Source organism: Sitophilus oryzae, unplaced genomic scaffold (genome assembly GCF_002938485.1).
Source record: "Sitophilus oryzae breed Bouriz unplaced genomic scaffold, Soryzae_2.0 scaffold_810_pilon_pilon, whole genome shotgun sequence".
In the NCBI taxonomy this organism is placed as follows: domain Eukaryota; kingdom Metazoa; phylum Arthropoda; class Insecta; order Coleoptera; family Curculionidae; genus Sitophilus; species Sitophilus oryzae.
In genome coordinates, this window is record NW_022147429.1 from 2,786,266 (window position 1) to 2,812,246 (window position 25,981).

Sequence of the window (25,981 nt, forward strand, 5' to 3'; positions counted from 1 at the left end):
TTTTATTTAAACCCATCCATAGTTAACTTAAAAAATATTAGAAACTTTTTTTAGTAAAATAAATATATTAGTATGGGACGTATCTACTTTTCTTCTGTCATCGTCTGTCGAAATCTTACCTGAGAAAAAAAACAGAGTGTAGTGTATTTTTTTTCTATAAATAACATGCTTAATTTTACATAACAAAGTTGTATAAACGGGGCTTAAGTTATCTTTCTAAGTAATTTTCTCATGGTAACCATAGAAACGGCTATTATTGTTGACATCACTAATTATTTAATTTAATTTTAGTTTCCATGTATTCCAAATTGGACGTTTTCTACGAAAAGTGACGTCATCGATTTTGAAAGCTGCCATGCAATTTAAATACTCTTTTATGCATCCATATCTTTGAATCAAGAGGTCAATATCAAAAACTAATTTTATTTCTTATTTATTAATGAAACATACAGGGTGGCGATGGCGCCTCTCATACACCGCGGAGAATAGTAGTTTATATCCATCGCAATGTAATTTTGGCAGCATATTTAGGTTAACTGAAAGCATTTTATAAAAATATATAGCATTATACAGGGTGTCCCCAAAAAAAGTTACACATCAAATTTGTGTTTTTTCTAATGGAACATCCTATATATTAATTGATTTTCGGATTCTGTAAAAAAAATAATGGTGAGTTTTATTAAAAAAGCATATACCTAAAATCTAAGAATTTTGACATATTTCACATTTTGTGAAAATGAAGAGTAAATTTTAAATTTCGATAATATAGCTACCCAAATTTTAGTTGACCTTGTATAGTCTGATATTTAATTACAATAACCATTGTATGTTAAACCAAATTGCAAATTGACCTGAAAAGTTATACAGGGTGAGACAAAATTAATATGGAACATTAAAAAAAAGCAAGTTACACCTTTATTTTAAATGGAACACCCAGTATATTTTTCCGATATTCAATGGGGAATATATCTTCAAAATATTATTAAGTTTGGCTACCCATCAGACAAAGATTTTCCTAGATATTTTAATTTTTATGATTTTGCGTCAGTAGATCTTTATTATTTGAAAAAACCTAGGGTGGCTGTGTGATATACCTTTTGTTAATTTAACAAAAATTAAAGATTGTAGAGTAAAATACTCGGTAATAAAAAGATTCACCTTTAAAACATATTTTAATTATTACAGGATTACAACTAGTTATAAATTTATAATTATGTGCCAAAAATTAGCCAGATGAAATCAAATACTCAAAATGCTTTCTTTCCTGTTAGATAACTGCATAAAATAATTGTCATTTCAAAAAGATCTTTTAATTTTAAATGGCATACATAATATGTGGAGTTGTAGCTCGAAAAGCAGCTACAATAATTTCTCTCATATTGTCGACAATAGTTGGTCGAGTTTTGTATAAACACTGTTTTTAACATAGGTACATATATCCTCATAAGCCAGACTAGATAAAATCAGGAGCATTTAAGTATTCTATTAATTAGTAAATGCACACTGCATTCAGCAACTAACAGAATCATATCAATTATCTAGGAAGTAGGATATAAGTTTGCATTTTCGGCAAATTTCTGAGATTTTTTTTTGTTTTAAGTGACACAAAATGTTAACTAGTTGTTAAAGTTGGACTAATTATACAGCTATGTTGAAGTTGAAGTAACATCAGACATATCACAGCCACCTGAGAATAATATACTGGGTGTTCCATTTAAAATAAAAGAATAACATGCCTTTAAAGATGACCAATGTTCAATATTAATTTTTTCTCACCCTGTATAACTTTTTGAATCAAGTTTTAATTTGATTTAAAGTACAATAGTTTAACTAAATATTAGGCTATACCGGGTAAATTCCAATTTAGGTAGCTTTTATTGTAATTTAAAAATTGTTCTTTATTTCTAGAAAATGTTATATATGTTAAAAACCTTACATTTTAGTCATATACTTCTCTTATAAAACTAACCTTTATTTTTCTCCCAGAATCCGAAAATCAATTAATATATAGGGTGTTCCATTACGAAAAACACAACCTTGATATGTAACTTTTTTTGGGGACACCCTGTAAAACTCTCTATATTTTTAAAAAGTGCCCTGAATTAACCTACATATGCTCACAAAATTTCATTTCAATACAAACTGTCGTTCTCCTTGGAGCCTCCGTGGCGTATGGGAGGCGCCATCCTGTATTTGTTGTAATCTCTTACGTTATAATAATAAAGTTTCAATAAAACATGAATGTGACAAAATTAGACCACTGGAGTTACTTCTCCTGTCAGTTATTTTTAGTTAAATACATATCTAGGTACATACCTATCCTAGGTACCTTACCTACTGTTTTCTATAAATAATATGCGTATCTAGGTAGGTACCTTACCTACTGTTTTCTATAAATAATATCTTTTTAAATCTGTTATTAAATTAGGAGAATTAGTCACCCAAGTGTGAAGTATGTGTACCTATAATTAGTTAAAAAAATAATAATTTGAAATTAAGTACCAAGCGTATATGAACGTATACCTTTTTTGCTTTATTTGGAATCAGTACCTAATACCTATTATCTATATTTATTGCTATATTCACTATTATTGTATATTACTTTATTAGTCTACTTTAAATAAGTCTTATATCAGTAAAAATGAGAAAAAAGTAATTGAATTTCAAACCATATTTCATGCACTAATAATCTTACAAATCGATTTCGTATATAAAAGCGTATTAAAATACGAATTCCCATGTCTCGATAGCCGTGATCGTCTAGTGGTTAGGACCCTACGTTGTGGCCGTAGTAACCCAGGTTCGAATCCTGGTCACGGCAGTGTCAAACACTGTCACGGGGAGACTAACTTTTTTATTTTTTTTTCGGGTCTTATAATTATTAAATTAAACATACATAGTAGAAAATTTTGAAAAATTCCTAATATTTTAATTATTTTTCTATCTTTTATGAGTTTATTGTTCAATATATACCTACTCCGTTCTTTCTACTGCTTATTTATTTTTATTTTTATTCAATTTAAAGAAATGTTATTTGCTACTGTTTTAATAAATATATTTATATATTTGCAGGGAATGGTTACATAGAAGGTACCGAGTTAGATGGATTTCTAAGAGAATTCGTTTCCAGTGCAAACGCTACTGATGTTGGACCTGAGGTAATATGACAATTGTAAAAATACAAAAATCGTCAACACAAAACATCACCCTTGTTTTATGCCTGGCAATTTAAATGCAGTTTCTATTTTTGTAGTTTTGACATTATTTTTTATTTTTTTGAACTTTTGTATTTTTTCAAACAATAAAACGAAATTTGGTACGTTGGTATATGACATAAATCGGGATTGATTGGCTTATTCAAATACCTTCGGTCGCTTACTGTTTCCCCGGAAATGACAACTTTTTATTTTTAAATTGTATCCCCGGTATTTTTTATTACTTTATATTCATTACACTATTCATAATCTTTAGTAAATTTTGGATATTTTTCATTAGAACCATTTTCTCCTATCTGCTAAAATAAAGTGGTGGGGTAAGGTTAGATCTATCTTTATTTAAATGTTAGTAACTCCGGACTGAATGATCAGAATCCAACAAACGAGGGCTCGTTTAAAAGAGCGTTTCTTACTCTATATTATACCATAAAAATAATAATAATAAGGTTTAGAACGTAGACGCTAGGGGGCGCTTTCTTACAATTTAAGCGCGTTTCTTACAATATATAGCGCGTTTTTTCAAAAAAAAATAAATAAGATAGTATATGTAATTTTAGCTGATAGTAAAGAGTAGTAAAATATTAAAAAGGCAGCGAAAACCGCATCTTGATATCTTCTTTCAAACCGAAGATATTAGCAAAATTATCATAAATACCAAAAATTAAGCCCTTAATTACCTTATTTTTACAACACGGTATCAGTAGCCCTCTTGATTATGCCCATTCTAACAAAAAAATAAGATAGAAATAGTTAGTGTTTAACAATACTTTTGAGACGTTTGAAAAAAAAATCCTTTTGATATGAAGCGAACGACTTTTTTTGATGTATTGAATATACCTATCGGTGGCCGATGTGGAAATCACACGCCCCGTAGAATTGTTATCGGTATCGGGGTATTTAGCCATTTAGGATAGGACTTTAATTGGAAATAAGTCCTAGTCATTTAGAAATCCGATTTAAATATTGTTTTGAATTAAAATTTAAAAAAATCTGATTTTTTTAAAAAAATCATGATTTTTTCCAACCTTGGTTAAAACTAACCATTAAGTTTTAATCAAGGGGCTTTGGAAAAATAGATATTTTATCGTCTAATGTATCGAGTGTATATTTTCCTGGTCGCTTAAAAGATGCCGAAATCATATTTTAAATCGTAACTCAACTTTTTCGAATGGAAATGGCTTATGAGCATAACGGGAAAAAGCATTTTTTATGAATAATTTGGTATCGCATATCAGTCAAAATCGTTACATTTATGGCGATGGCTCTCTAAGGAGTAATTTAAAATGCTATTTTTTAATTGGAAATATCAAAAGTTGACATATGATATATCATTCTATTCCTTTGTTCTATTCAGAATGTCATTTTCGGTCATATAAAGTAAAAAAAGACGGTATCCTCTATACCATTTAAGAATCAAAAGTTGTTGTAATTTCCGGTGAAACAGGAAGTAATCTGTATATACCCTGTGGTTTTTAGAAATGGCTTGTCTCTATAACTTTTTTATTTTCTCAAACCAAAAAACGAGAGTTCGTATGTTAGCATATGACACAAATAAGGACCGACTGACGTATTCAATTTTATTCATTGTCACTTCCTTTTTCATCGGAAATGATACATTTTCCATTTTTATAATAATTTCCATTTTTGTCCATAACGAAAATTTAAATAGCTAATATGTATGCGGTACCAAACTGTAGAACAGTTAGTACTTAGTTAGTTCGAACACATGTCGGAACAGCTACCGCCAAATTAATGAGGTATCCGGATTACTGGAGGAATATTTCTATAATGTTGTTTCCAACTTAAACCGAAATTTTAAACACATTTTTTATTTAAGGTATCAAAAGTGGACATATATGATATGTCATTCTATTCAGATTGTCATTTTCTATCAATTAAAGTAAAAAAGTAAAAAATACAGATGGTATATTTTAAAAATCAAAAGTTGTGAATTCCTGTGAAACAGGCAGTGACCGAAATTAATTAAATACGTCACTTAATCCTGATTTATGTCATACACATAAATAAAGAAGTTTTAAGGGTGAGCCCCCATATAACACAACACAATCCTATAGATATCTTGAGGATATCCACCCAGGATATAGTAAATATCTTAGGGATATCCAAACACCAGAGGAGGATATTTATGGGATATCCAGATGGGACAAAAAAAGTAATCTTCGAGACATCCCTAGGCAAGCCTTTTTCGATTATTTGGGATATTTATAGGATAATACAAAGATGATGTTGGGATCATAATATAGAATATTTTTAGGTCATTATATTAGGACTGTTATTTGACAATTAATACTTACTTCATCCTTAGTTTATAGTAAAAACGTTCGCGATTTAGTTTTATTTAGCCACGTTTTGACGTTATTCATTGGATATTTTTATTAACAGCTCTAAAATATACCTACATTTTATGACAATGAATTTTGTTTCAAAATTTAGAAGTTTATTTGTATGAGTTAAGAGCTTACAATTTATACTGTACCATCGAAAAAAAACGGCGTTCAATTGACTTGAAAATTACGATCGATGACATTCCCCATATAATTTTACATACAAAATAACAGAAATTTTCATTTCCAAGCCACCTCTGACGCCGTTTTTTTCGATCGTATGGTATTATACCAGATTATACTACCCTTTATGGACCCTCTAGCAGTCTAGCAGCAACAGTTTACATCAAAGTAAGCACACAGGATACAGGCAGAGTACTTAAACCACCGAGTAGCGACAGTCCCGTTTTCAATTTTCTTTGCGGCTGCGCGAAATAAGTTGTTTATCTGTCATATGAAGAAGCGACGTTGCCACTGTTGCCATTTATCAAATATCTCTATATACTTATTTCAAGTATACCTCAGGCAACGAATCGTTTTATTAATTATTTATTAGCAGAAAGAAGCTATTATTATAGAAGCAGAATTATATTATAGAAGCAGAATTATATTATAGAAGCAGAATTTATTAGCAGAATAAAAAGACATCATGGGCATATATTGAAACATTTTACAATTCAGATAAATCTCAGTTTTATAGGTGTGCACCTAAACTAACTTATGCTCATTTATATCCCACGTCATTTGAAAGTATGAAAGTAAGCTATGCGGCGCAAGTTTTAAGCCATTCAGTGGCATGTGGTATGAATACATACATGAGTTTGGGTGCACTACCTCATGAGGCATTTGGTACAATTGAAGTAATTGAAAAATTTAATCGTCTTTTTGACGTTCTGAATTCAAATTCAACCCAAAACCCATTTAAATTTCAAAATGCTTATGACGGTTCGGAATTTCAGAATCAATTTTTGATAGAAATGTTAGAATTTTTGAAAAATTTAAAAATAATAAACGTAAATGGGAAGGACCTAACAAACACATTGAAATTTATTAAATGCTGGACAATTACTATAAAAAGTATTTTTAAATTATGGGACAACCTAAAGGCAGTAGGGTATAAATACCTCATGACTGCAAGGCTGAATACAGACTGCCTGGAAAACTATTTTGGGAGCGTAAGGCAGCAAAGCGGTAATTGCGTAAATCCCACCCCCATCCAGTTCCAAAGAGCATTTAAAAAGCAATTTATCCAAAATTATTTTCATTCAAAAAATATGAACTGCAAACCAGACCTCGCCCACTTACTAGTGAATCTTAAATCCGATTTCAAGGAATTGGAGACAACGGCAGAAGCAGAAACAAACTTGGAAGTTTTGGCTGTATCTGTAACGGACCACAGTTACAGAACTGAAAATATCGAAATAAAATGCCTTTTATTATGTTTGTGGGTATTTAATGAAAAAGATGTCTACAGGTTCACTCATGCGAAATATGCGAAACATTTAGCAGAGAGTGTCAATCGCTAGATGTACACACATTATTAACACATTTTAAGGCATTCGATCCTCTAAAGGGCATTTTTGGTGGATTGTCTTCACCGCCAGAAAGATTCGTAAATTTTGTTTATAATTTAGATTTGATTTTTGATAGCGAATTTGAAAAAAAAATGATAGGTGATCAAATTTCAAATTCGCTTTTAAATATATTCAAAAATTTGATCACCCCTGTAAAGACTTTCCAAAATCATTTCTTTTAAAATTATTTATTAGGTGTAAAATATTTTATACTTTAAAATTTAGAAATAGAGATTTTAAATTTAATAAAACCAAAAAAAATGTACGTAAATTAAGAAACTTAATGCATGTATAATTAAACAAGTTATAAATCGAAACATTTGTTTTTTTTCTTTCCAGCATCCTTATAAATTAGTATTCTAGATATCTTTAGTAAAGCCCTGTTGACACGATCCAAGCGTACTTGGACCGAGTCAACCGGGTAAAATGTAATACCAGGTAATACTGTATGATCGAAAAAAAACAGCGTCCAGTTGGCTTGGAAATGAACATCGATGACATTCCCCATATAATTTTACATATAAAATGACAGCGATCGTCATTTCATAGCCATCGCTGACGCCTTTTTTTTCGATCATATTGTACTTTTTAAATTCTTTTTTGCATCAATTCCATTTTTTTTATTACTAAGTTTTATACAAATTATTTTATGTAAAATAGGTAAAAAATAAACTGACAAAAAAAAAGATAAAAATCGATATTAGGTAAAAGCACAAAAAACTTTTTTTGCATTTTAAATAGCAACCACAAGGTTTCTTTTCAATCTTTTTCAATGAGATTCATATTATATCATTTATCTCTAAATATTATAAATATGTAATTCCACTTCAAATGGTGAGCAGTGTATACCACGTTTATAGGACCACTTCATAAGTTGAGCAGTTAAATACGTTGTTTATCTGTCAAGCACGTGATAAGAGAGAGAAAGAAAATTTGGTCCCACCCATAGACTTAAAATAAAATATAGACTACACTATTTACATCTCAACGCGGACAAACAACCTTTTTTGTACACATGTTTACTTCTGGGTACAGTCGACCGAGCCTTCCTCATCCAGCCTATGTTGTCACGTCTTTAATATTATCAATATTTTTTTTCTTGTTATACACATATATTGAGATATTAATACTACAGTTTAATAAAGTAGGTTTTAATATTCCATAGATGTATTAAATAGTTCTTATACTACTAAATTATAAGTCGGATACTATTTAAAAAGGATAAGTTCTTTACAATATGGCAACACCGATTAGAGGCGAGGGAGCCTATTCATTCATTTATTACCTTGTAGTACGTGTCGCACGTGTGCGGTAAAGCTTTGTTGCCGCTATCTCCCCGGCTGTATTACCGCATTTTCTTAGCTTGTAGTCCTTAAGAGTTTATTTTATTGACTTTTTCTGTTCAAAAACTATAAAATATGGTTCGCCAGTGCCAAATTTGCAAGAAATTTGACTTAAATAATCCATTTAAGTCTTGAAACGACTTTTGACCGGTAGGCAACTCTCAATTTACCAATTGGGAGTCAGTGGCGTTGTTGTAGAAAGGCGCTTATTTAGATAATATTTTAGTAAAATATAAAATCTGAATTTTTTCTCTTACATTACATTATTTACTTACTTACATTGTAACAAAATCATAATTATACCCCTGTTAATAATTAATAATGTTTTTATTAAAAATATATTCCGGTTTATTCTAAAATTATCTTCAGAATCTAAAATAACATACAAGAATTTTAAAATGATATTATATTATGAAACAATATTTTTTAATATACCGGGTCGTCTCAAAAGTGGCTCAACCCTATAACTTTTTTTATTTTTCAGATAAAAAACAGATTTGTATGTTAGTAGGTATATGACATAAATTAGGATTTATTGACGTATTCAATTGTTTTTGGTCTCTTCCTGTTTCACCGAAATGATTACATCTTTAGATTTTTAAAGGCACCCTCGGTATATTGCTACTTTATTCGATAAAAATGACACTCTGAATAGAATGACATATCATATGTCAACTTTGACATTGTCCTAAAAACATATCCTATTTTAAATTTCAATCCAGTTTTTTTTCAATCCACTAAGTTTTAATCAAAGGAGCCTTGGAAAAATAGTTTTGATCGTCTAATAGGTTTCGTGTCTTGTCTAGGCCGGTTAAAAGATGTACAAATCGTATTTTTAATCATACATATATCAATTTTTCAAATGGAACAAGGGTGACTCATTAGCATATTTGGAAAAAGCATTTTTTATGAATATATTGATACCATACACTTGGTATTTCGAGTCAAATTGTCGTTATGAACCGCGTGTTACAATTACAATTAAACCATATGCGAAAATGTCAAAAGTTGACATATGATATGTCATTCTATTCAGAGTGTCATTTTCTATAGAATAAAGTAGAAATATACCGAGGGTGCCGTTTAAAAATTAAAAGTTATAGTCATTTCCGGTGAAACAGGAAGTGACCAAAAACAATTGAATGCGTCAATCAATCCTAATTTATTTCATATACTAACATACTAAATCTTGTTTTTTTTATTTGAAAATATAAAAAAATTATGGGGATGAGCCACTTTTGAGACGCACCCGGTATAATAAAGACAGTACCGAGTTATAAATGTAGTTTTTATTTTATCCACTTCCTATCACCTTCCTTGCTTTAATGGAACAGATTTATGTTTGCTCTAATTTACATAATAAGACATCACTTAACCAGAAAAAAAATTACAACAATCATATTTTTTTTCTCTCCCTGTTGCCGATTCTATTATATCTGTGGAATAGATCCTGTTTTGATTAATATTAGGGGTTGTAAATGTTTGACTAAAATTAATAATTTATTATTAATTTCAAAAATTACCTAATTTCGATGATAAAATTTCTTCTATAACGTGTATTTTATTATTTTTATCCTTTTTGGACTCTAAATTGTTTTTTCTAAACTTTTATTTAAAAAATCTTAATAAAATATAAAAAAGTTTAAATACGATATATTTTTAATTTAATTATAGCTTCATTAAAATAAAAAAATTACCCGGCTATGATACGGAGAGTTCAGGTGTACTTGAGAAACGAAAGACAGTGTTGTGTTTCTCGGCAGAGTCGTCAGGGAACGACCGTTACGACAGAGACAACCTATCTATCGCTCGTGTCGCACTCGTTATAACCTAAAACAATAACACAACAATAACAAGACAGTGTCTGACCGCATGTTCCAGCTATTTATGAATGGGATGCTCAGTCTATATTTTATTTTAAGTCTATGGTCCCACCACATCAAAAGAGCCGACGGTGTCTGTCGCTACTCGGTGATCTACGTACTCTGATACAGGTATAATTTCTAACACCACACATTCCAGAAACTCACAATTTAAACACAAAAATAGGATTTCTGTTCGAATAGATCAAACACGAAAATGGGTTTAGGGATAAAGAACAAGCGCTTTTCAACAAATTTTCACCTATAATTTTGTCACAAATTTTGCATTGTGAGACCCTGAGTCGTTCGTCGTTTTTCGACATTAGTTGAGGTTAGGATAAAATTTCTGCTAGAACAAGGCTAGAACTATTAGTATAAGAAAAAACTAAGTCAAACTCAATCAGTTTTATTAGTTTCAGTAATTTTTAAGCCCATTAAATATCGACAAACGACCGAATTCACCTCGAATTTCACTAAATCAAAGAACTGAATAATACACGATGCAAAAACAAACAACTGTCGAGATGGATTGTGGGAAATTTTTTGCGCGGGCGTTTTAAATTCTCTATATTACTGGGAGTGGCCAAGCTCATAAATATCCAGATTATCCAGAAAATACCAACAGGATATTTTGTTGCCTTGACGTAATATATATCTATCTGTATTGTTTATTGCATTTTATGTAATATAAAAAGTAATACATTATTTATTTTTCCTAAATATCTAGACGATATTGTTAGGATATTTTATTATCATGAGCATGTTTGGATATCTCAGCTGGATGTACAGCTGGTTCCAATAAAATTGAATAGGATTTAAAGCATATTTTTTATTATTTCGGGCAGTATATTCTCTACTCATGTCACGCTGATATTCTGAAAAATTTATTTGTCACTTTGTCAAAAGCAAAGTTCTTTTATTCAGCATCACAATAACGTTAACATGTCAAAATACTTGGCACATAAAATATACACTGCTCAAATATCCAAAAAAAATGTGTAAAGAGTAGTATTCATTTTTTTTTTGGAACCAGCTGTACATCAGACATACGACCATAGAGATATCCATAGGATATTCTATTCTGAGACATCTACAGGATTTCAGGATGTCTGGATCTTTATAAGATGATCTTATAATGGGACATTCCGACATTCTATCCTGCGGATATTGTGTGTTATATAGGCCACTTTTGAAAAATCTCAGTATATGTCAAGAAAATCTTTTATTGGTGGGGTTCTAACTGATCTGCCATATTTATAAACTATTCTAAATAACTGAATATAAATAAATATAGGATAATAAAACACTTGATTTATAACAGTTTTTTGTTTGATGTTCCTATCTGTATAATAATTTATTATATGGGTGCATCCAAAATATTATAATAAATATTGAAACGTAGTTAAGTTACGACGCGACACGTTTGTTAAAAATACCCAAGTTGAAGCTTGTTGACATTTTGATATTTTACCAGAAAAAAGTACATCCAGAAATTTTAATTAAAAAAATGTTGTTTTATGTCCTATAGGTCGAAAAACACGCCGCTCCACTTTTTTAGCATTTTATCTTTTATATTTTTCTTTTAGCTGGAAAGAGCATGGAAAATGTGTTTTTTTTATTTTTCTACTTGAAAATTCAAAAAGAATTTTAAGTTCAACTAAAACTAAAGCCTTTTCTAAAAAATTTTTGTTCGTATTCGTACCTAATTTTTCACAGCTTATTTTTTCCTTTTCCATTCTCAAAATAGCTCCTTACATACAGAGTACATTTTAAAATTGTCTAACTAATATAATTTTTAATAATGTGGATATACATGGTAGTCCGTACTGTATTCCGGAAACTTCGGCAGCATATTCTGCAGATAAAAATAAGTAAAAAAGTTCGTATAAATGTATGTCTTAAAATGCTTAGATTCGGAGATACAGGGTGTAGAAATTTCATTTTATTTCTATTTTTTCCAAATAATTTCCGAAGTAACGTCAATATTTGTATTGAAAGTTGGTGTCTGGGAGTTTTTTGATATGAGAAATTTGATTTTGATGTCAATACGACTCTTACTTGTAGAGGACGCCATCTACATATTTTTTTACTGGTTTGAATAGTAATAACTTTTTGTCCATACCTGTATAAAACTACTGAGTAAAAGAATATAAATTTAGGACGTTTTTTACGTAAAAATAGGTCTCTTGGAAAAAATCGCTAAGCGTAATGGTTTTCGAGATATTTGGAATCGAATTTATCAATACATAAATTGACATAAATAATTAAACCTACTCACTAAATAGTTTTTAGACTGAAATCATAAATTTTAAATGATGTTTTGTCAAAAGTACAGCAGAAACTGTTTTATCATGATTTTTTCGAAGAAAAATTTATGATTAATTTAAAAAAATAAAAAGTTCCGAAATTTATCATTTCAGTCAAAGAACTATGTACTCAACATACTATGTTTATTTATCAATAATGTATTGAATAATTCCATTCTAAATATCTTGAGAACTGTTGCTCGTAGCTCGTAGTCGAGCTTTACCAAGAGACAATTTTACGTTGAAAATCACGGAAATATATATTTTTTCACTCAGTAGTTTTATACAGGTACGGACGTAAAATTATTACTCTTCAAAACAGTTAAAACGTTAAAACACATGTAGGTGGCGCCCCCTACAAATAAGAGTCATACTGATATCAAAATCAAATTGCTCATGTCAAAAAACTCCCAGACACCAATTTTTATTCCAAATATTTAAGTTGCTTCAGATATTATTTGGAAAAAATCTAAATAAAAATGAAACTTCTACCCACCGATATTAAGCAGTTTAGGACATACATGCATTTATGCGAAATTTTTTACTTATTTTTATCTGCCGAATATGCTGCAAAAGTTTCCGGAATACAGTTCGGACCACCCGGTATATATTTTTAATAACTTCAACACACACAGGGTACCGTATGATCGAAAAAAAGGCGTTAAAGATGGCTGGGGAATGACAATCCATGATTATTTTGGCGATGTCAATTTCTAGACACCATTTGCTAAAAATTGGCATAAAGCTTATCAAAATTTAACACTAATATAGAAAGATTAAAAATAGATAGAACGTTTCCAGAAACACAAATCTATTCCCAAAAAAAATTTTTTTTTCAAATTTTAAACTAAGTACGCCATTTAAAAATAATTTTTACTAAGTATAAAAATAAATTATAACCTTCTTAAAACCAACTGACAGTAAGCTTCATCAAAAAATAAAAATAGTATGGGCCAAGTAATGACGTCTAGAGCTTAACCTGGCCGAAATTGCCATCGATTGCCATTCACCAGCCGTCTGTGGTGAATCGTATGGTACTTTGGTACGCATATACATATAAAATTGTAATGTTATTTGTAATAATAATATATATAGTAGGTACTGTAGTGTACAGGGTGGACCATTTTTGTTGTTTCTATAGGGTATCTAGGAAACCGTAAGAAATATTCAAATTTTGATACTGCAGTCTCGGGTTCTTTTTTTGAAAAAATCACAATGCCGCAAACGGATCGTGGCTATCTTGATCGGTTTCGAAGCTACAGGGGGATTCTCAAATTTTGTACTTTTTGAAGATGTTCGATAGTTTGTTTATTTCAGCAACTACGCAAAAATGAATTATACATTCTAAATGTACTTTTCTGTGTAGAATACAGTGGCGTAGTCTGACTTTTTTCGAAAAAAATATTTTTTTTAGATATTAACTATACTTCTGTTTTTTTAAATAGAATCCCCTGTATATTTTTAAATTTCTTGATTCAGCTTGGCATGGGCTTCTCGAAAATATATAAGACTCTATATTTATTTTCACTATTAACCTCAACATTTCAAATTTTTCTTAAAATATCCAGTTAGTACAGTAGGCCGCGCCGAGTAACAAAGTAAACGGTTGTCATGGCAATCGGTACATAGCTTTGATATTGCTTTGATAGATGCGTGACATCTCATTTCAACAGATTGAAGTGTGTGTATTTTAAATAATAAAAAAATTAGTAAATTTGAAAATTTTTATAAATATAACATGTTAGAATGTTATAATGAGTGTAACAAACATAAGCAAATGACAGCTGATTTATATTTTTAGGGGTATTTTGAGCGCGAGCAACCAAACACAGCCATTTTTAAAAGGTCAGAAAATAGTTTAATCCTAGGTCACCTGATATCACTCTCTTAGACTTCTTTCTCTGGGGCTTTCTAAAAACGAAATTTATCGAAATGCAAATTTATTAGAAGAGTTACAAGATAGTTTTGTTGTGGCTCTGCAAAGTGTAACCAACATACACATTCGAAACGCTGTTAGAGGCAGCATGCAGAGACGGTGCCAACCCCGTCTAGATAATAATGGGCAGCAGTTTGAACATTTAATGTAGTCTTTGTGTTTTTATATTTTATATTAACTGAGAAGCCCGATTGAAGTAACCTGTTGAGTTTGTATTAAAATATGTTCTTTTGTTTCTGTCACACTTATTTTTTTTGCTTCGTATTTTTTGAATTTATATAATTGCTAATACATGGATTAATTTGAAAGTAGATATTCGCTTGTTTCCTTAAATACTCGGCATGACCTACCAAGAGGAAAGTCGATATCTTTAAATAAAATGGAATTTTAAAGTTAATAGTGGAAAAAAATACATAGTGTTATATATTTTCGAGAATCCCATGGCAAACTGAATCAGGAAATTTAAAAATACACAGGGGGTTGTATTTAAAAAAAACATAAGTATAGTTAATATCTAAAAAAATATTTTTTTCCAAAAAAGTCTGACTACGCCACTGCATTCTACACAGAAAAGTGCCTTTGGAATGTTTAATTCATTTTTGCCTAGTTGTTAAAATAAACAAACTATCGAACATCTTTAAAAAGTACAAAATTTGAGAATCCCCCTGTAGCTTCGAAACCGATCAAGCCACGATCCGTTTGCGGCATTGTGATTTTTTCAAAAAAAGAACCCGAGACTACAATATCAAAATTTTAATATTTCTCACGGTTTCCTAAATACACTATAGAAACAACCAAAATGGTCTACCCTGTACATATTAATAAACCGTTTACTGTGTTTACTTGTGTTTTATAGGCTGTATCTGACGACATGTTAATAGAACTGAAAGCTTGCTTTATGGAGGCATATGATGACAATCAAGATGGGAAAATTGATATTCGTGAGGTTCGTATAGATAACACTGGGGAACAATTTGAAAAATAATTTGTGTTGAGTTCGATATTTAAGCTGTTTTATAAGTAAATTGACATGCTAATTCCAAAACTGTATTTAGTTTTTTCCTATCACGTCAAGTTTTTTCCCTACAGTTGTGCATGCCACTACCCTTCGCAGGATTGTCAGTCACTTCTGCTCTCCTACCGGCGCGGCGATTACGGCGAACCTTCTTCAACTTGGGGCGTGAGTGACGTTGCGTCATCCAAAACTAATTCAGAAGTGTTTAGCCCCAGCAAGGAACTATTAAGCTTGACCAATCGGGTTGGTTAGCGTGGTTATTTGGAGGGTGTTAATTCATTTGTGTTTGTTAAAGTTTGTTATTTGTGATTGGTCGGGCTTAATAGTTGCCTGCTGGGGCTAGACACAAGTAACTAGTTCGGTCAGTTACGCACTGGTTACGCAGGAGATGCTAAAGTACGCGGATGTGTGTCGCTGTCATATAGTGAAGTAAAAGTCCGAAGTGGAGTCTATGTTTTTCTCTTTACATAAGATAAACCGTGTTTAGATTTTATTTATACACAAACTACAGATTTTCGTTATGTCTGCCTCTGGTAGTTCTCGTCGTAAGTGTCTAAGCAGCCCTGTCAAATTGTTGAACAACTCTTGGAAAGCTTTAAGAAGCTTGCTTGCAATATGAGCATCAAAGTGCATTTTTGTACAGTACATAGCCATCTTGCTAACTTCCCAGAAAATCTTGGTGCTGTTAGTGATGAACAAGGCGAGCGATTTCACCCAGATCTGTAGGTTATGGAGGCAGTATCAAGGCAAATGGGATGTCAGTATGATGGCTGACTACTATTGGGACATCAAGCGGGAATGCCCACAAATTGAACACTCCAGGAAAAGCTATAAGAGGAAATTTTTACCATAATATCTTTTTTTATTATTTTTTGCATAAACACAATTTAACTTTTAATATATTAACCTCTGTATGAATAAAATATTCTAATCTGTTTGGTCAGATCTTACCTTATTTCCCTTTGTATGTGCACTTTTAAGGTAAAAGGAGGGGGTATGCTGTAGCTTAAAAACTTGACGTAATAGAGAAAAACTGTGAATATTTTTGAATTCAGAGACCAAAAATTAGTCAAAAACAGGTCACAGATCCAAGTCAACAAAATTGCTGTTCCCCAGTGTAATATTAAGTTATATTTCTTTAGAAAATTTACAGTAGAATTATTAAAAATTATATAGCTGTAAATATTACAATGACAATAAAATATAAGAATAGCTGATTTTGTTCCCCGACACGACAGGCAGGGGCGTATACAGGAATTTATTTTAGGGGGGGCCCAAACAAAAAATAATGTAGAATATGCTTTATAGGTCGCCATTTTTAACTTAAAAGCCTAATATTTAACCCAATTTATGGATTTTTAGGGGGGGGGGCGGGCCCCATGTGCCCCCCCTCTGTATTGGCCACTGGCGACAGGTGTGGTAACTTTATTTATTTAAATAAAAGTGCATCAACCTTCAAATGAAAAAAAAAATAATGGAAAAGTACCTTGTGTATATTTAGCTGGTACGACCTACGAAATAGTACCACTCTTCTTTGGCGATATTTTTTTGTGTTCCATTTTCGTATGTTTTGCAGGGTTTTTCATTTATGAGTACCAATAGCTACAAAGATGTGTTTTTCACATCACTGCTACTTTTGTATGAAACTAAAGATACTACACATAGATTTGTTCTAACACTCTTAGTTACTGAAATACAGGGCGAAATTGAAAATCTTGCATTTTTTTTACCTCCTTTATGTCTCGGTTATCGAAAAGAACTTATCGAAAAGGCGAAAACTGAGACCCAGTTTTTCACGTAGAATTCAGTGGCGTAACTAGATTTTTGTTGCCAGTTGCCAGCTGTCATTTTTGAAATATGCTCATGAAGGCCAAGTCCACAGAGAAAAGAAGAACCGAGTGACAGTCCGCGCTGTCATCCGTCAACGAAGCCAGCAGTCAGTTAGTCAAGATGGCCGCCGGCTAGTCCGATTGTGCTCCTTCGTTTCTGTTAAATTTCAGTCCAATTTATATTAATGTTAAATAAAAGTTGTTAGAACACGCGCCTCATTTCAATACGACCACGTCGCCAGCCTCCAAATACTTAATAACATAGGCGACCGTTTTAAAATCGTTAATCAAAAAAATCGAATAATTTATTCGACGTCAAATTTTCGTTATTGTCTATTTCTGTGTTTAGAATTATTGCACAAGTGCATTAAAAATATCAATAGCTCTGATTGATAGCGTGCTAAAAGCTGCACAAGTTTATTTTCAGTGCTGTTTATAAAGGTAACACGATGGATAACAAAATGATTTTTTCAACTAGGTTTATAATTAGATTATAATATAATTTTGTTATTAGATTAAAATGTTAAAAAATTAATTTTTATCTTGTTTATGAAAATAAGTACAGAATATATTATATTTTTAGAAAGCTCAAAACAAGGCAAACAAAATAAAAAATAATATACAGGTTATCCCATTAAAAAGAATTTTGAGTCATATTTCAGAAACGACAGGTCCCAGCGAAAAACTTATTACGTCACTGTAAAGAATATTTTGGTCACTGGTTTCGACGTAAAATACTCTACCGGGACTCGACGTAAAATACTCTACCATTCGAATAAGTTATAAGCTAACCAAGACACGAAGAGAGTCGAAAAAGGCAACTTTTTTAAATTCGCCCGGTGTTTCAGAATCCCAGAGGCCTAGGAAAAATATGTCTGTAGCCTGTAGCATCTCTAGTTTTATAACAAAATAGCAGAATGATGTGAAAATCGCATCTTTTTATCTCAAATCATAAACAAGAAATCCCATAACCCATAAAGCACACAAAAATGGACACCCTCTATTTGTGAAGACTGATGCGTTTATCACAAGTACATACCAGAGGTCACCTAAGCTCTCTATGTGACAGCATAGTACTGTAACAAAAGATTGATTCTTAAAAATATCTTTTATTTAGTATCAATATTCGCAGATATTAACATTGAAAATGTTTCTGTTATCCTATATAAGGGAGCCCAAATCGAATTAAAATGCTACATTTGCCACACCATGACGTCATATATACAAGGGAATAGGAAATCTCGGCGCAGCGGCGGCAGTCGGCCAGCGCGCGCAAAAACCATTACATCGCTAATTGTTTATTGATATATCTTTATTAGTTTAAAAGTCGAGCGTGGAATTTATGAAGGTACGTAAAATAACCTCAAGAGCGTCCGCTAACGTTTCATTTTAAACCCAAAATTGGACGTCTGTGAGCGCGGATTAAACTCATTACATCTAATTGTTTATTGATATATCTTTATTAGTTTAAAAGCAAAAAATATGGGGTTTGCTTTGATACCTTGTCAAGACATGAGCGAAACTTTTAAATTGTTTCTTTTTTTCATTTAGGCCTTCGTTTTTCGTTAAATGAAAGTTATATTAAAAAAAAATCTCTATTTTTAAACCAAATTTTCGCATGATTGAAATGATTATTCATGTTTAAAGTTTTTTTTTGGTCATAAGCGCTAATGGAAATGTTTTTTTGTAAATAATTATAAAAAATTACTCCCTACGAAGACTTTATTCTGTACTGGATCAAAAAATAAGTATTTGTTTTCTCTATACGGTGGTATTAATATATCGATTTTTGATGATAGTGCCTTTTTACCCTGTTTAATTTTGTACTACTTTCGGAATAAGGGTCCCCATATCATGTACTGTGATGTACTGTACTTCCATCCCTGAAAAATTCAGCTTGTGACACCGAAGTGAGAGGTAACGTCAAAATAAGCTTTAATCTACCTACATCATCATAGGTAGGTGTAGGTACTCTAGGTAAATTCTACCTAGACAGTAGCTGAACTAGCTGACAGTAGTAATTAATTTGTTATCCGATAAGTAGTTGTCATTATATAAGTTTAATCGTCTTATACCTCCTATAACGGTAGGTTTTGGATTTTTCCTGATTGGTTTGTTAAACAAAAATATACTGGGCATATAAATGTCTGTTACAGGTTAATTCGTTAAAGAAATATGTTACACACATATTATTTTAATAATAATAGTATAATAGTAATGGCTATATTATGTTATAACACATTATTGAATTAACAATTGAAAACAGTATTGAATGTACTTATTTTAACCAATGCATTGTTTTGTTTTTTTAATCTCACAAATAAGAAATATTTTATAGTTTTTATTATAAAAAACAGTGATTATACAATTTATTTACACCCCTTACACTGTTTTCTGTAAGGGGTGTAACCAGGAGTATATTTCGTAACCTTTTACGATATAAGAGGGCACAAAGTGTTTTATTACTTAATGCTTAAAATTTAATAATATATTTGTACATAAAATAAAATAGACTAGAAAGTCAATTAATTAATATTGACGTAATTACTAAATAAGTACAAGATTTTTTTTCTAATTATTTTAGTGTATTTTTAGTCACCGAATTATAAAGGAGAGATATCCAACCATTGCATTATTTTACTCACAAATAAATGTTTTATGGTTTTTATTATAAAACAACGATTAATTTATTATACACCCCTTAACCCAAACACTCCAAGGAGGATATTTCGTGACCCCGTATTTAAAGTGGACAAGGTTTATTAGTCAATGTTTTAATTACCCAGCGTCTTTAATAAAAATCTAATGTAATTTTTCATAGAAATGATCTGACATGAAAAGCAAATTTTATCAAAAAACTTTTTGATTATCTACAAGGAGTAAACCGCTGACAAATGTCTGTATACTAATGCCAAAGTAATGCCAAAAATACAAATTAAATACCAAAATTTCTCATATAATGCCCCACTAATGCCAAGCTGATTCCAATATAATACCACTAATACCACGAATAATATGTAACACATTTGTTTCACGAATTAACCTGTAACAATACTGGTAGGTACGTGCACAGATTTTTTCCTAGGTAACTTAAAAGTCGTTAAAAAGTCTAATTATATTTAAAGAAGATATAATTCCAACAAATTACATTATAAGGCCAATAATGCACAAGTAATACCATTAAAATTTTAGCGTTTTTAACTTGTGTAACATATTTCTTTAACGAATTAACCTGTAACAATAGTGGTAGGTACGCGCACAGATTTTTTCGCTAGGTAACTTATTAAGTCGTTAAACAGGCCTATAAAAGCTATAACAACATAGGTAACTAATATTTATAATTTAATTCGAGTTTTAATCTCAAATAATAAATGTTTTTACTGGTGTATTTCTGAAGTGTTCATTATTAAAAGTAGATATTCTTCAAGTTATGCGAAGTAATAAGTAATGTTTCCGGTGAGACCGCGTATATGTCACCGGATTCTGGTTAGTATAAAGACTTTTTCTATAGAAAGAGTTTTTTCTATATTTTCCTTTCAAAATAAGACTAATTTCTTCTTATTCTTTTAAATATTACAGTGTTTCTTTTTCCTAAAATGTTATACTTAATTTTCGCTTAAAATTAAAAAATCACAAATGGAGGAAAATATACGTTATTGAATAAAGTTTATACAAATCACTTTACCATAACAAAAAAGTAAAAACATGTCATGGCGGAAGATATTCAGGTGGCATTTCACACATTTATCTATTAAAATCGAGATTAAAATAATAAACTTGCGTAACATGTTATACACGAGATAGAAAGTTTCAGAATCGATTAATACGCAATACGCTACGCAGTCAACTTATTCCTATGCGCGGATGAGCGTCTTCAAGACTCTTCCTTCGGCCAGGGTCACGACGCCGCCGAAGAGGAATCGGCCTACGTTTGGCTAAACAGGCTGGACACGGTGGAGTACGATATTGGCGAGTCTGAATATTTATAAAAATTTGCAAAGTAAAATATGTTGAAAAATAATTAGTCCATACATATATAAAAGCTCAAAGGGTTTTTTTGTTGCATCCATCCCGCCGAAAGCGCTTTACCAATCTTGATGATTCTTTTTTTAAATGAAAGGTATATATGTGTAGATTTGTTATGAAGTATTTTTATAGTGCTTAATGGCTATTTCTTTGTGTAAAACGACTAAATACTAAAACATACCTGAAAACACCTACACACAATACCTCCAGAAATAAATTAGTTGTCATTGTCAGTGGTGTGTCAGTTAGATTATATATTACGTTTTTAGATATTTTAGAGTGAGTTGATGCCGCCAGCTTTAGATACATAAATATTAGCACAAAGGTTCGTTTAAACGACATTAGTGAATTAGCTACACAAAGCGATTTTAGGAAATTCATCCTCTTAGAGAGTAAAATTATCTCGGAACAGTTTGTTGTATGAAAATTCCTTACTATTTCGTCTAGAAGAATGAAATCCTACAAAAAGAATTAGAAGAAATTTTTGAAATTCATCAACCAAATGGGTAAAGTTAGTAAAAATTTATATAAAACTTGGTGACGTCTGGATTATACACATAAAAATTGGCACAAAGGTAAAGCGAATTTATGAAATTTATACCCTTAGGGAGTAAAATAGGGAATGAAAGTTTGCTGTACGAAAATGCAATACTATAACATTATAAACCAGACAGTATAAAATTTTATACAAGGGTTTATTTAGTGACATCATAAGGAAATATATCTTCCTCAATTATCCTTCAAAGAATAAAAAATAACCTATAAAGAGAGTATTAGTGCTCTTAATAAATAAAAAAAAGATGAAAAATAAAAAACATCTATATGTTCACTAGCTCTCTATAAAGAAGTAAAAAATCATTTAAATCAATGCATAAAGATTGGAGGTGTAACGCGAACGTAGTCGCGAGAAAAAGCTAGTAATTTATTAAATTATTTTATTTAACTCATTAATTTTCATTGAAAAGGAATTTTTGTAATTCGCCACTATATTAGTTAAAAACTAAGAAACTCATATCAAATTTAAGTTTTGCGATTTTGGCTTATACGTTTTACAAAATCTGAACACATTTTAAAAGAAAAAAAGTTTTTGATAATATTTGTGTAGATTGACTACAAGTTGTATAACATAAATTGCTACGACCGGTCTACCTAGTGGTCTGCAGCATCGCCTTGTGGTGCAAACGTGGGCCTGTTAATCTGTGACGTGACGCACAACAGCCAAGAAAAACAGAAGCGTGGCTAGGAATTTAGTAATTTAAAAAAAGTCTTTTAGATACAGTAGTAGGTATTAAAAAGTTTTGTGTTTAAATGGGCTTTGCCTTTAACAGTTAAAAAATTATATCGTAAAGTGTAACTTTCCGTAAGAATTCTTTATCTGTCATTGATCATGATCTGTCATCATGTTAAATTGATGTTTTGTATGTTATTTTGTTTTTTTCGAGGTTTTTTTGCTTGCTTGTTTTACGGATAGGTGCGATCGCATAATTATTTTTGATAATGTTTTATTTAATGTTAACACTACTACTTTTTCAGTGAATCTTTAAATCTCTTGTTTTTTGTTAAGTTCGTTATTTAAACATATGTATGTAATACATTCATATTAACACTAATCATATTTTTACGTTTTTATTCATCATTTTCAATGCCCCCCCGGTTGCATCTTTGTAAAGGACTGTGAATTTTTGACAAAATCGAAACAAATTAATAACGCTAATAAGTTCTTTGACTAAACTTTAATACTTATTTGTCTGTTTTAGCTGGCTCAGTTACTGCCCATGGAGGAAAATTTCCTGCTGTTGTTTCGTTTCGACAATCCTTTGGAATCGAGCGTGGAATTTATGAAGGTACGTAAAATAACCTCAGAGCGTCCGCTAACGTTTCATTTTAAACCCAAAATTGGACGTCTGTGAGCGCGGATTAAATTATTGCGTGTGTAAGTGGGAGTTAACTAGAGATGCTGCACTAAATTAGAGCGTAAGCGAGGTCGGTGTAGGGCTTAATAAAAAAGGTAATTTAACTCGGACTTAGAAGCAACTTATGAAATGACCCCACTTGATTCAATATAGTAAACAATAAACGTATTTTCTATAGTAACCGTTTTTTTACTAACTCCTCCTTTCTTTCATATAGTAGCGTATTTTTTTACTTAGTGGGAGCTTAGAATATTTTTTACTTTATTCTTGCTCTGATTAAGATAATATTATATTAGAATTTTATCTACAGCCGAGAGAGAACCTACACCCTAAATTAGATTGTAGGGCATGTGGGAGAGGTGAAATTAATCACCGGGACTTATATAGAGACAGTTAGAGATCTATTGTGTCCGTCGTACAGTTTTAAAGCTTTTGACAAAAGCCAGTATCTGAAACGGTCTTACAGAGGTTAGTTCTCCATCTCCGATATCGAATGGTTGTAGTCTCACCGCACTCAGTAATGAGGTGTTCTGGTGTTTCCCCATTTTTTCCACAGGATCTGCATTCGCCGTGGTATGATCAATCTAGATTTGTGATGAATGAACCATTTGACTTCAGATTCGCGATCAGCGACCCAAAAAACTCACTTATACTGATCCGAACAAAAGTTCGGTTCCGTGGTTATTTAAAATTCGCATCGGTCATATTTGATCCGCCATTTTGAATTCTGTTAATCCGACATCAGATTCATGATCATGATCAGCAACCCAAAAAACCCTATACCGGTTTTTGTTAAGATCCGTGCGATTTTCGGAAATAATGACTTGCGAAAAACAAGCTTTCTTTTTGAGGTTAGAAAAAATATGAGACATGCTAGTTCAATTCTGACGGATGTTTTGAGTTTATTAGTCCTATTTAGGTACATTAGGTTATAGTATTATACATGAAAAAAAATTTTTTTTTATTTTTTCCTACTATATTTTCCTGAATTTTTACGGATTTTCACCAAGCTTTGAGGTTAGATAGCGGAGTCGTGCTCAGCGCCGAAAAATACTATAAGATATGATGGTCCTGTAAAAAGCACAGACCACTTTTTTTTGTGTGCCTGTGTAAAAAAAGGCCAAAATGATATTCCGCGCAAATTTTGCAGTGTAATTAGTGGAAAATGCAAGTTTGTTAACTTTTTCTACTAACTTAAAACTAGAACTACTAATTTTGGCGTTCTGAAATTGAAACCAAAGCATCAAACTTTTACGCTTATTAAACCCACTAATTTATTCCACTAATTTCCAGCGTCTGAATGAAGCTTTAGTAGTAAAAAAATTGACTCTGCTTAAGCTACAAGCGCACTCTTCTTAAAGTCTATAATGTAATTAAACGCAAAACCCGACATAATCCTAAAATGAGTTAACAAAAATTAAAATACTAAAAATAGATTGAATCAATTTCGTGGCTCGAAAGAAACAGAAGCCCCTAAATCCATCATAATTGTTCGATTCTCATTGCCAAAACTTTTCCAAATATTAACTTTTAGCTGTGTATCAAACCGAAGCAATTTCGGGAAGAGCGTTACATTTATCTTGCCATCTAAAATTTGATTAATGTCAGCTGGGGAATGGCGCACCATTTTTAATATTTTTTCGGCGTCTGGATAGTTAACCCTCTATAGTCTACGAACAGGAACTAATGTAGACGTATAAAATACTTAGCTTATTCCTTTTGACATTTTCGTACCATTATTTTTTCAGATTTGGAGAGAGTATGACACGGATGGGAGCGGTTATATAGAGGCTGACGAGTTAAAGGTGAGCTATACGATAGATACTGTGTTTTACTATATTTTAAATGTCGGATTGTTACATTATTTTTTCTATTAAAAAAATTGTATGTATACTATGTACTCATATTTGAAGCTAAAATTCTTACTAATAGCTATTAAATTGAAGGATTTGAAGGACATGTTTGAAAATGTGTAGTTTGAAATGTTGAAATAGTAATAAAAAAGTAAGAGTAATAAATTATAAGATATTTTTTTACATGTAAAAAATTGTTTTTTACGTGTAACAAATAGTTTTTCACGCGTAAAATTTGCTCACAAATACACGCCGCATCACTACGTAGTTCTTAGCCGTCGCGTCGGCTGGTCGGATATATTGCGTACATAGATGGCGTCTAGATGAACGACCAGTTTCAGCAGGGCTGTCAGATCTAACGATTTTTTACGTTTTACCAATTAGGAAATATTGTTTTCAGACATGTTAAAATATCCGAGTTAACTAGAAAGCGAAGTTCATATTCATGAGCTTATTAAATGTTCTAATATTAAATAATACATTTAAAATATTAATCGTAATTACAGTAGGGTAATTAGTATAGTTTTCACACATTGTAGAGGAAGAAAAAAAAAGATTATACAGGACAGATCAAAAAGAAACTTTAAATATGCTTTTTTATATTTTATCATCGAAACTAGAAAGTATAATACCAGGTATCAGTGGCGGATCTAGGGTAAAATACGTCGTGGGCAAAGACAAAATTTGGCGCCCCCACAATTCAAAAAATGTATATAGACAACCCCCCCATGTTTCTGACATACTTATATTTTGCCGCCCCTGTG

General features: G+C 31.2%; 1 protein-coding gene and 1 non-coding gene across 4 annotated transcripts in view; both read left to right on the plus strand.

Moving 5' to 3' along the window:
• LOC115889044 (calbindin-32) overlaps positions 1-25,981 on the plus strand; it is a 111,821-nt gene that overhangs the window by 63,483 nt on the left and 22,357 nt on the right. For all 3 annotated transcript variants that reach the window (XM_030908961.1, XM_030908963.1, XM_030908962.1), the window contains exons 3-6: positions 3,073-3,158; positions 15,438-15,527; positions 23,209-23,295; positions 25,113-25,169. In XM_030908961.1, the coding sequence (XP_030764821.1) occupies positions 3,073-3,158; positions 15,438-15,527; positions 23,209-23,295; positions 25,113-25,169 (320 nt within the window). The remainder of the gene's footprint in view (positions 1-3,072; positions 3,159-15,437; positions 15,528-23,208; positions 23,296-25,112; positions 25,170-25,981) is intronic.
• On the plus strand, positions 2,750-2,821 carry Trnah-gug. The gene has a single exon. It is a non-coding gene; the product is annotated as a tRNA-His (tRNA).